Source organism: Culex quinquefasciatus, chromosome 3 (assembly GCF_015732765.1).
Source record: "Culex quinquefasciatus strain JHB chromosome 3, VPISU_Cqui_1.0_pri_paternal, whole genome shotgun sequence".
NCBI classification, from domain to species: Eukaryota; Metazoa; Arthropoda; class Insecta; order Diptera; family Culicidae; genus Culex; species Culex quinquefasciatus.
Genome location: NC_051863.1, coordinates 10,981,825 through 10,997,588, shown reverse-complemented (window position 1 = coordinate 10,997,588; position 15,764 = coordinate 10,981,825). Strand labels below are relative to the sequence as shown.

Here is a 15,764-nt window from a genome sequence, read left to right as displayed (position 1 = left end):
TTTTAGATAACCCTGACTTTCGACTTATTCTCAGATTTTTCGCAATTTTTCACTATTCAAAGAACCTATTCAGATACACCAGTTAGGCCAATGCAAATTTTATTTCAAGTTTAGGTCCCCCCATTTCAAAATTTCCTCAAAAAATCAGTGAGTAAAAAAAAAATTGCTAATATTGAAATTTTGATTGAAAATAAAACCTTGTTGACTTGATTGAAAACAATTCAGACTAGATTGTATAACGTTCGTTGTACATAGAATAAAGAAGAATTTTTTGACCACATTTTAATCACACTAAGCCGTTCGACCAATTCTCATCACTTTTGCCGTTTTCCGCTATTAAATCAACATTTTCAGACGTATCAACAATGAAGAGTTGCTTGCTTACTATAATTTGAGCTATTTATTACTTTGAAACAGTCAAAAACACTTCATTTAAGGCTAGTATGCAGATCGGAAGGAAAGGGGTCAAGAAACAGCTTTACGAACAGCAGAACAAAGGAGAGGACCGATTTCTTGGAGCTTTTCTTCACTCTCTCTGACTTGCTTGCGCTGCCGTTGCTGTTCATTTGATTTTTTTTTCTTGACCAGTTCCTTCCGAAGTGCGTATACCGCTTTAAGCCGTAATTCATGGTCAAAGTACTGATAGGCCGATAATAGAAATAGGCTGAGAAAGGGTATAGTTCCCCTATTTGAATTTTTTTTAATCGATTTCAAACCATTTGTGGACGTACGTACTCAGAAAAATAATCATTAGTATTGTGAACAATAATATCATCAATTTAAGGTTCATTTTAGGACCCAATTGCAAACCTTTTTTTATACCTAAGCTTCCATCCACCTCAGGATTCAAACTGACGACCTTTGGATTGGGGGTCCAACTGCCTCCCAGCGAGACAGGACCCAGGAAGACGACCTGGACTGAGTTAACGACCTAACCTCTAGGTTAGACCGGGGCCAACTTTTACTTCCCCGTCCGACAGAAGCCGTGATAACTGATCAGACAAATCGCGTCTCGGAAAGTGCCACCGGGACCATCTGGGATTGAACCAGGGGGATGCTTAAGACCGCCATCTTGGGTGATTGAGATTGATAACGCGCGCAAACTGCGCACAGTGAAAACAAAAATATTTCTTTTTCTAATAATTACAAGAATTACTGTAGTAAAAGTCAAATTACACAGTAGTTAAGTTAAACGTTTCATGTGATAAAAGTACATCTTTAAATGAGGTCATCGGCCCGATGTGTGCTTAATAATCCCAACTTTAGAAGTTCATTTTGCAAATAAATTGATAAAACTCACCTCACAAACATACACTAACTTTTAAACGTACATTGCGGTAAAATTTTACATAAAAACAATAATTACTTTATTTCCATTTTATGCCTGCAGTTTTTGTGCTTTTTTTACAGTGCGCAGTTGCTTTGTTTTGGTTCCGTAACGAACAGCTGTTCTTTTGTGCTGGAGCCGAAGTTGACAATTCCTTTTCGTTCTGGTGCCGAAGTTGACAGCTTGTGTTGGCTACCGGCGAGCTGCCTGTAGTTAGATATAGATGTCGCCCCCCTGGATTGAACTCAGCCCAACTGCAGTCGTAGTTGAAACTCAAACTCAGCAAAGTGCGATTTTCAGTTACAGTGTGGTGAGAGGCAACAACGCCCAGTTCCGACGTTCTAGCAGCATTCTAGCAGAAATGTTCCACCGTTCTAGCAGGATTCTGGCAGAACCAACTCTGCTAGAATATTTCGTGACTGGGAGATTTCCACTACGTAATACAAGAACGCTCCCTTTTACCACAGACAACAGACGTTTGGGCTCGATTCTTCCCTTGTGTAAATCATTGCTACAGTTTTTTTAGTTGTGGCAATCCGTTTGTGGCGCTGCAGTCGCTTTGTCCTGACACATTGCCCGCTGTCAAAATATCGCTTTCCGCCTACTGTCATTTTCTATTTTGTTTGTTTTCAACGTTTGTAATCGTTGTTCTGGATGAAAAGTTGATTTCGGCCGATTTCAACAAAATCTCTTGCGCTTGCAGCTGCTTGACAAATGTGAGGCAACCAAAGTGGCCAACCTGGTTCCTGAACCGATTTTAGCCCCGACGGATTGCCGATTGGAGTACGGCGTCGTTATAGAGGAGGTGTGCAAACGACCGACGTTTCAATCAAGATCCCCTCGGAAAATACGGTCGCCCGGTGTCATCATCAAACGCAACGGAAGCGGCCACACTCTCCCCGCACCAAATTTTGATTTTATTTGTGTTCCTTGTTAGCATGATTCGCAAAATGACCTCTATGACGGGGCTACGGTTCTTGAACCTGGTGCCACTTATGGAAGAGGATGGGAAGGGGAAGGTGTGGGGGTGTTTGAGGATCGCTTGCACTGGAAATCCGATGGGGGAAACTGATGCGCCGGGGAGAACATTCAAGATTTAGGCCTTTGGAATCGCGATTAGGGTTCACCTGAAGTGGCGGCACTTGAAGGTGGGGTGGGTTTCGAGGGCGTTGAAGAGGTTGGTGTCTTGGAGGTGAGGGTTGCAGTGATCGTGGTAGCTGGTTTGTCGGTTCCGGAGATAATCTTCGGAATGCGGTCGTTTGGGGTCAAAACGTTTACGGTGATAATAGCTCTTGCTGACGCCGCCGATGGCTTCCAGACTTTATCGGAACCAGATCCAGATTGTTTCGTTTCTGGTTCGGATCTTTTCTCCTCCAAGAAACGCTTGCCCATCCTCCCGATTTCCACCGGGTTTCCTCCTCCTTTTCGCTATCCTCTGTTGGTTTTGTTTATAAACACAACCAGCAAGAATTTGACTGCCTCAAGCGCGGCCTCGGTTGCTGTGTTTATAAAAGCATCAAACTAGACTATTTTTTTTAATATCGATAGTTACATGAAAAAAACATCTATGTGCTCGTAAATCGTGTTAATTAACAATTAAAGTAGATTTACTATAGCATAAAAACATAATCTTTACCTGTTTACATTTTTTTCGAAAAATTGAAATAATATATTTTTTAAATATTTCTGGGTGATGCATTTTCAAACACACCTTCTCAGAAAACCATCATGGCTGCTTTAGAGAGTGGCAATAGGCTAACAGATGGCGCTAGTAGATTAGCAGGATGCGGCTGCCATGTTTTTACACACGATTTTCAAATTATTTTGTTCTAGCCGCTACGTCTGTTGTCTGTGGTTTTACCTCGCTTTTGTCTGCAGACTTTAGAATGTAAACACATCTGGCTGGCATCGCTGGTGCCAGAGCTGTCATCGCTCTTTTCGTTTTCTACAAAATTTCCAGTGGTGCGACAGAGACGGGGAGCAACATTGATTGTACAAAAAAGTTTTTTTTTACAAGTCGCGAGCCATTTATTTTTCTAATTGCCAGTGTTTTTGTGTGGCTGTGTCAAAGTTCTACGCCTCTTCGTTGGTGGAAAGAAGGAAGGAAAAGTAATCTTTTTGTGTTTAGATTAGTAACAAAAAGTTCTGGAATTCATGTGAATCTGGCTCGGCTCGGCTTATCAGAGACAAGTTTCACGGAGAAGGACACGTCCCGTTTGCCAGCAGAAACACCAGCAGATTGAAAGGTCGTAAAAGTGCTGGGAGGGTGATAATGACAGCTTCTGGTGGCAGGAGCAGCTAGTATCGTAGATTTCGGAGTAGTTCTCTAGGGTGTGTGTGTGTGGTTTGAGTGTGCCTGACCTTCGGACATAGTGTATGGTACTTCCGGTGCGAGGCAGCATCAACCGGAGCCAGCAGCAAAGTTCCGATGACCTCAGACGAACCGCTAGTCAATTTGGATTTCGAAGAAACCACTACGGAACCAAATTTTCCACAACCACCACCAGCGGCAGCAGCCATAACAAAGGCTAGCACGGCAGCTGCTTTGTCCCAGGGAACCACGTCGAAAAAGTCCGGCGCAGGAAACGGGGTTCCCCCGAACCATACGGTTGGCCAGACCCGACATAATGAGATAAGCGTAGACTTGTCGTCGGACTACGAGAAGCAGCGCAGTGTCAACTCTTTGTTGACGACCATCACGGACGAGCAGCAGGGAAACTTCATCTCCGTCATTCCGGAAGTGCACTTTGAGGGCATCACGCTGGATTCCGGAATCGATCGGGAATCGCAACCGCTGCTGGGCGGCCGGGAGCATGAGATTACCTACAACCAGTTCCCAGGTAAGTGGCGGTGGTGAAACCCAACACTTGCAAATCGTAACCTTTCGATATATCGCCGCGAGAGAACGTCACGACACGCTTGAGTCATAAGCGCAGCGCAATGCGTCACACGACCAGGGTGGGCGCTCAGTCTGGGAGGTTGATGTATTGGCCAATAATCTAGAGTTATTATTCAAAACATTCAAATCTTACATCATTTTAAAATTAAATAAATAATTGAGTTCATGAAACGTCCACCCTAAATTAGCTGTCGCCAACCACATCAATGGGCGCCACCGTCAGACGAAACTCCCAGCCGACTGATGAAACTCATCTCCTCTAGCCATTCTCTTGAAGGCAAGTGGCTACTCGTCTTATCAGCAGCGCGTTACTGCAAACAATCGTTCAGAAATATACTTTTACTTTGCCGTTCCACGCAACTGCCCAATAATAGACTTGTCAAACTGGCTCTGTCTTTTTGCTTGCACGCTCTGCTCTATGATGTGGCTTCCGAACCTGTCATCGGCAGTCTGTTGTTGGACGAATCCGTACAAGTTGTTCGGTTTGAAACCACATCGGAGAGAGCAGGTCGGTGTTTGCTTGTTCATGATTCATTGATTCACTGGTATGTGGGAAAGAATCTGGCACAGAATTGGGTTCGTGATTATTAACTGCTTCATTCTGGGAATTTGTCGAGCAAATTTTGGAATTGTTGGTAAAATTAGAGGGAGGGCGTGCATCAGTCTCTAAAAAGGCAATGGCATGCTATCTTTTGTTTTTGAAAATATACTGATTTAGTAGGTTAAACTATTGATTTAAGCCTATTTTAGTTTTTATGTGAATTTTGTGCACACTTATGACACGTAGCACAATTTTACTTTCGAAACACACTTGTGACACGTGCTTTTCAGATTTTTGTTTACATAATTTACTGTATCTTTTAACTGGTGTAAACAAATTAGTTGAAACTTGGAGCGTTTGTTAAGCGATAGTATACGAACTGATTGCTTCAAAGAGTTTTGCTCTAACATTCATAGTTTTGAAATTTTTCATCATCAAACTTTAAAAATCGATTTTCTCGAATAGTACTAAATGGTGGTTGTCACAAGATAGCAGACAACAGACGATTTGTCAATTGTATCTTAAAGGGAAATCGTACCCAAAAGACATCACCATGTGAATGGCACCATTCTAAACAACTCGAAGAAGGTATTTTGCGTTGCTTTTTTTAAAATCTGTTACATTTTTAATAGTTGACTTATCTTTTTACACTCTTCGGCAATAATGCTTTAAAAGGGATTTGTCATTGAATGGGACAGCTCGATATTTGAAAAAAAAAAACTTTCTGTCAGCGATCATTTCCAGAAACGAAATTTGATCGCTGACACACAGCGCCCATCACGATCTTCATTGCTTGGCAAACGTAAACACAAAGACGAAACGAAACAAAAATGAAAAAATGAGCACCACTCAAAATGCCGAACGAGACAAAGTGATCTTTCTCTCGTCTTTCGCCTCTCTCTTCGCTTTGTTTGCTGCGTGGTGACAGAAATCATTTGAATGCGATCATGGGAGAGATGATGGGAATCTCGGTCAAACGACCGTTCTCTGAACGAATCTATTTCTAGAGGGACCATTTCTGTTATACAACATTATTTATTTTTAGTTTTTTTTTTTTCAATAGTGTTCACCGTTGAAAAAATCTCTTCAAATTGCTGGTTTTGCAAAGAATGAAAATCATAAAAAAATAGTTTTCAAAGTTCTACCCAGTCGAACTTAAATTTTCAATCAATGATATCTTGGAAACCATTGATCGATGTTAACGGTATAAAGGGGATTCCTATTTAAAATTGGCTCGACTTCTAAAAAGAAATTCAATTGAGTTCATATATTTTCATGCAAGATTTGACCTTGCCATTGCATTGCTCAGCTAATTTTCTCAACAAAAAAATCAAATTATTCGCTCTACAACATAGGAGGATGGTGTCGCTATTTTTATACCACGTTTTCCACTTTTTCTCCATCGAAACCGACTACTTTATCGACTTTATTTTGCTGGGCGAGATAGGACGCCGTCTATTTTTAAACGATGACTCAGCACTTTTTCACTCTTGCACTTAAAAAAAACCAGATTGCAGCACGATGTAACGCCACGTCCCTATTGGCCTTGGCGTTCTCGATTGCGAGGTTCCTACTCGAAACTAAGTGTCCGCAGGCTTGATTGTTGAGGCAATTCGCGATTAAAAGCTCAAAAATTCCGACAGATGGCAAAGCATCGAAGAATGACGATTCAAATTTTCGCTGTTCGGTTACATAGGAATGCAAACTTAAAATTGAATTTACAGCTCTTAGAACAACTTTTGAGAAAAAATTCAAGTAGTACGAGTGTAAACTTTTTGCTCTCTCTAAATTAACGCAATAAAAAAAAATGAAAAAAAAAATTTGAAAAAATAATATTGTTTAAAATGATAGAGCATCAAAAGTTAACAAAGTATCAGCTCGAATTTTTGCTCAAAAGTTGTTTTGAACGCTGGAATTTAACAAAACAGAATTCGCATACATAACCTCAAAGGGCGGAAATTTCAATCGACATTCTTCGCTCTGTTCTGCTACTCAACACTAGGTGTCGCATGTCGTTTGGCTCTTGAACGGCAATTGCAAACCTCTTTTTACACCTTAGCTTCCCATCCACCACGGGATTCGAACTGACGACTTTTGGATTGTGAGTCCAACTGCCTTGCCTAGGTTAGACCGGGGCCAACATTTACTTCCCCATCCGACGGAAGGCGTGGTAAGACAAATCTCGTCTCGAAAAATGCCACCGTGACCTTCTGGGATCGAACCCAGGCCGACTGGGTGAGTGGCAACCACGCTTACCCCTACACCATGGGTTCCGGCCAGTTTGGTTAATTATCAAAGTTTAATATCTCGCGAACTACGACGAAACAACCAAAACTTCTGAAAAAGAAAAACCACTTTACTCAATGAAAGAATAGACTCTTGCGCTTAAAAAAAACCAGGTGGCAGCACGATGTAACGCCACGTCCCTATTATGGATAGTTTTTAAAGATTGAGTAAGAAATAGATTTTAAAAAACAATGAAATGTTTAAGTTGGCACAATGGTTAAGAGTTATTTATCCTGTTTCTTTATCACCTGAAAACGTAATCGTTTGTTCGATTGTTTGGTGCTTCTCAACCATTCCGGAAATACGTACATAAAAATAGAGCACAACAATTTTCCTTAACTGCAAGTGAGACCTACTATCGTAGCACATGTGTCCTCGTTCTGTTGATGGCTTGCAAAAAGTAAGTTTTGCAAGCACGAATGTCGTCGTCAAGTCTTTTCTGTCAAGTCGCTTTTATAGCTAAGTATCTGTGTGTTGTTGACAAAAGCAAGTAAAAGTGGCTAGAACATTTCCCTCAATGGATTGGCGCGAAAAGTATCGATTTTCCATTTCGCTTCCCAACAGAAAACTATAAGTAGTTATGGATCCATCAAAAATCACATAGATTTTTTACAAACTGCTAAATGCAAGCTTGAAATTAGCTAAAGTTAAAATGCATGGACTTTCCATCGATTAAACATTCCAATTTCACTACTACTATCTCAACATTGCTCACAATCACATTACAAGGAGTAGCAGTACAAGACATGTGACTTTTTGCATTGCATACCCCTTGCAAAGGTGGGTCTCGTGGCGCAGGGGTAGCGGCTTCGGCTGCCGATCCCGATGATGCTATGAGACGCGGGTTCGATTCCCGCCTTATCCACTGAGCTTCTATCGGATGGTGAAGTAAAACGTCGGTCCCGGTTTCTCCTGTCTCGTCAGAGGCGCTGGAGCAGAAATCCCACGTTAGAGGAAGGCCATGCCCCGGGGGGCGTAGTGCCAATAGTTTCGTTTACCCCTTGCAAAGAAAAACTCTTCTGTCTCGATTTGCTATTGAGGTTTTGCAGCGCGACTGTGTTTCAAATGCAGGTGGCGCCAAAATGGGGTTACTTGCCAAAAATCGTATTCCTTTCTGCTGGATTGAAGAACAAAATCGCTTATTTCTCATGATTCCCTGCATCAATCTTAATGAAACTAGTTGCAAAAGACGAGAAAAAATTTTTGCTTTAAAATAATGAACATCATTTTTTGGGCGCGCAGAAATTTGTGAACTTTTTCTTTAAAAAACATGTTTTGGAACACGAAAAAAATAGTTTCCCCATATCTATCAAAGAAATAAACAGTTATATAAATGATAATAGATGTGTTAACGTATATTCAACAATTTTCATTGATTTTTGACAGACTTTCTTGCCAAATAGTCCAAATTACTATCTTTTTCTAAATTTACAGTTTTCTTATAGAAAAATCTAACAAATATTGGAAAGTTATACACCAAATTGTTGGAAATAATTTTTCTCATACGAATCCGGAATAAGTTTTATAAAAATAATGATTTTGAAGGTAAAAACACATTTTTTCGAAAAATCATAGGTTTACGCTACTTGTTCATAGGTGGCAACATGTGTCTTTTAGCTTTGCTGCAAATCCTCTGTAATGAATACAAAAAAATATATTAGCAAAATCTCCTATCTAAATTGACAATATTTTCACGAGAAACACAAGACACAAAACCCTCTGAAGCACGACCAAATTTCGCCTGGAGAAAAAAAAAATGCGCGCTTGGACGACCCCTCAAGCTGGTGGTGGCACTTGAAGAAGATCCAATTGCCGTTCAAGAGCAAAACGACAGGCGACACCTAGTGTTGAGTAGCAGAACAGAGCGAAGAATGTCGATTGAAATTTCCGCCCTTTGAGGTTATGTATGCGAATTCTGTTTTGTTAAATTCCAGCGTTGAGAACAACTTTTGAGCAAAAATTCGAGCTGATACTTTGTTAACTTTTGATGCTCTATTATTTTAAACAATATTATTTTTTCAAAATTATTTTTTTTAATTTTTTTTTATTGCGTTAGTTTATAGAGGGCAAAGAGTTAACAATCGTACTACTTGAATTTTTTCTCAAAAGTTGTTCTATGAGCTGTAAATTCAATTTTAAGTTTGCATTCCTATGTAACCGAACAGCGAAAATTTGAATCGTCATTCTTCGATGCTTTGCGCCATCTGTCGGAATTTTTGAGCTTTTGATCGCGAATGGTCAAGATAAAATTTGGTCCCATTGGAAATGGACGAAACGAGTGAAAATATATTATCACCACGCACAGTGGTTGGCCGATTGCGATCGCATCGTAGGTACATACGTGTTTGTTGTCGCCATACAACAATATTGTCAATTTTACAAATTGTTTGGGTCAGATCAGTATTTAACTCAATTCACCATAAATCAACTAATTTGGCATCCTTGCTGAAAGTTATGAACAAGTATATAAAATTGATATTACTTTTAAAATCATTTTTAGAAACCCAAAACTTTTTTTTTTATTTTGTGCACTATTTGATAGCTATCATTTCTGAAATTAATAAGTTTTGAGAATCTGGGAACACTGTATTGAGATATCAAGGCTTAGTGAAAAGCATCGTTTTTCGAAGCTGAAAGTTGTATCAGAATTTAAAACTTTTCTCTCCATTTTTTATAGTATTTTCTCCCTTGTTTAGGTCATTTCGATCAATTTTTGTAGTAAAGGCACGCTCTCTTATTTCAACCTGTATTGTCAGCAGGGATAACATCGGGTCGGGGGGTTTAAAATCTTAAAAGCTAGGTATTTTTTTGACCATGATTTTCTATTTTCTAAAGTTTTCTGTTTTTTTTTTATCCACTCTCAGTCCGCTAATTTTCCGACTACTTAAACTAGTTTAGTTTGTCTAGTTTGTTTTCCACTTTATTTGCTAAGATTTTCAGTTAGTTAATTTAGCAAAAAAAAAAACCAACGAGGATTTTTTGTATTTTCCCACGTTGTTATTTTGATACAAAAAAGCAGAAAATATCACAAAAGTTTTTCTCAAATATTTAAAATGGAAGCAATAGTTTCCACTATATCGCGAGTTGCAAAAAAACAGATGACACTGAGAAAAAAACACATTTTCCACAAATTTAAAATTTTAAGTGGATGTAACCAGCAGTTCGATCTACAAAGTAAAAAAATTGCGGAACATTTTCTTATCTTTTTGAAATGATTTTTTTTAAGTTTTGCTTTTCATTCAAAACGTGTTTTTAAATTACAAAAAAAACTCACTTTAAAGTGCCTTTAACTTGAAAACTGGGAACTTTATCAAAAAGGCTGTTCAACCAATTCCGATGCAAATTCAATTTTACATCTCTAAAAAGTGATTTTAAATTTTTTATTGAAAATATTTTTGATTTTTTTTAAAGGTTTTTTGTATCATAAACTCTAGCTTCTGTCCCCAACATATTATAAAAATTGGAAATTAAAAAATACGTATTTTTAATCTGGGTGCTGAATAGTGGTTCGCAAAACGGCCTCAATTTTGAACTGTCAATGTGGAACCAATTTACTGTTCGCCAAAAGTAGAGAGTATTGTTATCGACCATTGATTTTTTTACTATTTTTTTCAAGAATGAAAAATTTGTGGCTTTTTAGAATCTGGAGTTGAAGTCAAGAAATCTTAAGAAAGTTGAAGGAGAAATTAATAATTATGAATGGAAATTGTTTAGGGAGTCGATGCGGTTGTATCCATCCAGAAACTGTCTAAATTGTTTGATTCCGTTGAAACCCTACTGTTTTAGTGAAAATCTTATCTGTTTGTTGGATAAGCTTCGCTAGAATTAGCGTTTTTTTTTTTCGCTGGGCCAGGAAGAGCTGCAGGATTCTAAAACCAACCAGCGAATTTTACTACGACATCGCAGAATGACACTCTCGCAGCAGTTCTTCGTCACCTGTGAAAAGGAAAAACCTCTTCTTACAGATCGAAACTTGAAAACACACTCAATTTTCCAGCAAAAAAAGTCAAAAACTAGACGAAACAAAAAACATACCACTGATTATAAAACAATTCATTTACCAGTAAAAAAAAGTCATGCTTGTGCTTGAACAGCATCCTACTTTGTAGATGTAAACAAAGTGGGATCATTCGAAAATCATGTTACGCATTCTCTCTATTCATCTCCCAGTTTTTAATAAATACAAAATAAAATAGAAAAACTCAGATTTTTTTCCGCATGACTATTTTTTCTAAAAATCCTAATCATAACCTACACAGAAAAAAAGTAAAATTTTGGAATGTTGAAAATTTGGTAGGTAGGTAGGTAATATTACCTCTTTTTTTGAGTAATATTACATAAACAATGTGTAAAAATGTGAACCTGATGAATATTCATCAAAAACTGATGAAAATTCATCATTAACTGGTAAAATTAATCATTTTTTTAGACGCAAAACCTGTCACCATTTCCTGATGAATATTACCATCATTTTTTTTTCTTGTGTACAACTTTGCCGAAAACATTAATTCGATCAGAAACAGATTTCCTTATACATATTCACATGTCCAATTCGTATGACCAGCCCGCAAATTTGTACAAAATGCATACACAGCAAAAAATCCGATGGTAAAATCGCATGCAAAAGCACATCACCTTCGTCAAAATAAACACTTAATATTACACACTGCACGTACAATTTTTGCAAACACAAAAAAAAAATGTTGCAACCGACGGGATTCAAACCCAGCACCATCAGTGAGGACTGGTGCCTTAGCCCACTCGGCCATAAGGATAAACGCATATATTAGCTTGTCATTTTGGCCAAGTAGGTTACCCATACTGATGGGCTACATATTTCATGGCTTAAAATTACATAAAAATGCATAAAATAATGCAATATTTATTTACACCCAGCACTTTTACACGCAGCTGGATTACTACTTTTTTAGCCGTGTAGAAAATTTTTATTCAAAATAAAAAATCGTAAAAAGTCGATTTGCCAAAGCAAGCTTTTTATCTAAAGCTGTAGACATGTTTATGACAAGGTTTTATTTATGACAGAATTAAAAAAATAGCTATGCATTCAAATAACCATAAAATATTAAATTAAATACAGTCGACTCTCTGGCTGTCGATCTTCTCGATATCAATAATTCTCCATCTATCGATGAATTCTTCAGTCCCTTCAATCTGCATACTTCAATTATCTTCATTCCTCGATATTTTCCCTTGCTTGAAGGATCTCTTCCTCGACGGTCCCTTGGATTCTGTTTGCTTTAAAAATCTCTTCCGGTTGTCAATAATTTCACTTTCTCATGGCTTGCATAGACATTTTTCTTGGAGAAACGAAGCTTTGAAGGGTGTTTGACATTAGTTTGTTTTTGTTTGATGGACGTTGCCATGTTTCTCTCCCATAGCTTGGTATCAAGAAAAAATATTTTCAATCGAGTCTTCATTTTGCATCGTTCTGTAAACTGATGATTCTCTTCCTCGTCGATCCCTTGGATATTGACAACCAGAGAGTCGACTGTAGATAAGGAATGAAGACTCGAATGAAAAATAATAGAGTAAAATAAAAATTAAGTACAGCAAGACAAAATAATACAAAAACTAGAAGCAAAACATAAAACAAAAGAAATTAAGTCTTTCGAAAATAAAGTGATAGCAGAGAGGTCTGAAAACGAATAAAAATCATAAAAAAAACAAAATCAGACAAGAAAAAAGATTTAAATTACAAAGGATAAGTTGAGATATTCAACGCATAAATCCACACTTTTCCGTGCCCAAAAAGCCTTCCGCTGTCTGGCCACCACCCCCAACAACAAAACCCACCCCTCCCCAGGTTGGCCCACCCACTCTTCCGTTCTTTCCACCCGCCTCTCACGATTGTTAACCGAATGCAGCACCAGGCAGAAGTACAGCACACAAACACACACACACTCGTGTGAAAATATCGAACTTCCCTCCGCCGAACTCAAGTCGTTTTTCGCCGTGGCTTGCTACGTCGTCGTCGTCGTCGGAACAACAACAAAAGCTTTTATTTTTCTACGTTTTTCTTTCTTATTTTTGGCAAGTGAAGTGTGTGTTTCTTCGCCGTCGTCGTCAGTCAGTCGAAATTTTCACTTTCGTGTGATAAGCAGCAGCAGCGAGTAGTAGGCGACGTGTTTTTTTTTTCAGTGAGCTTTTTCTCGGACTCGGACTTGGTGTGCTGTGCCTTGTCCTTAAGTGCAGTTGCATTTGCTGTTGTTGTTGTTGTTGTTGTGGGTGGTGGGTTGCTCAGTTTTTCCTCGCAAGTCGACCAACATGGAAGCTAGAACAGAGTCTGTCTAATGTTCGCGGTCTGTCGGGCAGTGCAAGAAGAAGTTGTGTTTTTTCGTGTGTGTATTTGTGCAGTATGGTGGTTCTCGACGTTCAAGATCAAGTTCAAGGATTATCCGGGCTGCCGGTCAGCGTCACGCTCCATCGAATGCCTGTGCACTAATTAGTGTGTCGCAAGTTCTCGAGTAGAAGCCAAAGCAAGAAGGAATTTGTCAGCTTTTCATGGCTGCCACGTACCCTCCAGAACCAACAGCAGCGTTGGCAGCAGAACCAACGAATGGAAAAACTAAAGCAGGATCTGAGCATTTTCATCCTCGACGATAGCAATGTACACCAAAGCACCTCCCCGGCAGGTCCTTTGGCCGCCCTCGGCAAAGGACTCAGCAATGGCGTCGTGGCAGAGCAGCACGACTCACCCCTGCGAATCTCCTTCACGCCCCCACCGATAAGGCCACTGCTGAGGGGTGTCGTCCCGTCGTCGACGACACCCCCGCCGCTAACCCTGAACCGGATCGTCCCGATCGGATCGGCGGCGGATGACTACTACGCGGGCGGGTCCGATCAGCTGATCATCATCGATACCAGCACCAACGGAACGGATGCCATACAGCTGAACCATGTGGCGTCGTCGGCGTTGCCCCCCGGAATCGACTCCAACCACAACGAGTTCCTGATCTGCGACGAGGACTACTTTCCGAATAATGAAATTCCAGGTACAAATTGTCTTACTCTATGTAGGTACTAGCTGAAAATACTCAAGAAGTGCTGGAAGCATGCAAAATACGTAGATAAAAAAAAAACACGTGTATAAGACAGGCCGACCTGGTTTGCGCTCGGGCCACCGGGCTAGATGGCAAAGGTACCTCTACCTACAACACAATCGAACACGTTGCAGTGTGTCGCACTAAAATTAGCTGGTGGACATCCGCTGCTAGTTATAGTTCTTGCCAGTGCAAAACGAAGTTACCGCAAGTGGAGTGTTTTTAACCTTTGATCGACCCATGTGGACGGTTTATTGATTGTGATGTCTGACTAAAATGCTTGCAGAATTATAGTTGAAAAGTACCGCCAATGACTTTTTTCTTTATATTGCAAAATGCTTTTTAAAAGAAATTGTCGAAAAATAACTTTTTTTGGAAGAAGCCAACAAGTCAAATTTAACGAGTAAACCAACTTCTTGCAATGAACAGTACAATAAGAATTATTCTTTGTACAAATTGAGGGCGCACTTTTTCTAGTCGAGTAACGAGAAATGAGTCAACAGTAAGACGTATTGTGTCATTTTAAGACGGAATTGCGCCAATTTTGCATATGATTGTGCAATACTGGATTGTCCAAATAAAGCAGATATTTGTTAAAAGTTCACGTACAAAGTTGATCTATTAAATACAAAATCAATCCTTAGCGTACCCACAAAATAATAATGTACCGTTACTTTAAATTATAATAAAAAAAAAAATATTTCAAAAAAAACAGGGCAGAACCGAAGTCATCGAAGTTTGAAATGACAAAGTAATTTGTACAGAAGTTGTTGTCGCTAGAGCATCCAAAGCCGGAGGCGGAGCTGTTGAAAATAAAGTAAAAACTAAATTTTAATTTATACACTGCATATGTTTGCATAAATGTCCCATATGCAAAAATAGCAAGCTAAGAAAAACGCTAGAGAATTGATCAGACTTCTAGAGATTACTGAATATTTTTGGGGTTTTTTTTCTGAAAGAGCACTTGATTTTGAACCAAACTGCTTCATTAAATCAAAAATGATTAAAATGCACATAGGACATTTGGGGGGGTCTCGTGGCGCAGGGGTAGCGGCTTCGGCTGCCGATCCCGATGATGCTATGAGACGCGGGTTCGATTCCCGCCTTATCCACTGAGCTTCTATCGGATGGTGAAGTAAAACGTCGGTCCCGGTTTCTCCTGTCTCGTCAGAGGCGCTGGAGCAGAAATCCCACGTTAGAGGAAGGCCATGCCCCGGGGGGCGTAGTGCCAATAGTTTCGTAGGACATTTATGAGAACAGGGGCAGTACACACCCTTGCCCCACACTCGTTCAATACGAAAAATCAGGGGAGCAAAAAAATAAATTTATAAACAAAAAACTTCAAATTTCAATGCAATTTTAGGTGCATTTACAATCTTTTTTTACCTTGTAATATTTTTGAAAAAATCTACTTTTTGTAACTTGTTGCATAAACTACTTTTTCCATGCATTTTGAATTGAAATATTGAAATTCTGGCTAGTCATTTGAATTTTTATGTCTTATTTTTTGTATCGAAAGTAATACATACAGATACAAGTGCTGAAAAGCTGAACTTTTCCGCACTCAAATGTATGCTGAAATAGTAGTTTATGCAACAACCTAGGGGAGTGTGAGGTAATTTGGACACCCTAAGGAAATTGCTCTGCCAC

At 39.3% G+C, this 15,764-nt stretch overlaps 1 protein-coding gene across 1 annotated transcript in view; it reads left to right on the top strand.

The window, feature by feature from the left end:
• The first annotated feature begins 12,994 nt into the window (after window positions 1-12,994).
• LOC6053879 overlaps window positions 12,995-15,764 on the top strand; it is a 41,736-nt gene continuing 38,966 nt past the window's right edge. The window contains exon 1 of the mRNA XM_038258653.1: window positions 12,995-14,066. Within this exon, the coding sequence (XP_038114581.1) occupies window positions 13,631-14,066 (436 nt within the window). The 5' untranslated portion in view covers window positions 12,995-13,630. The remainder of the gene's footprint in view (window positions 14,067-15,764) is intronic.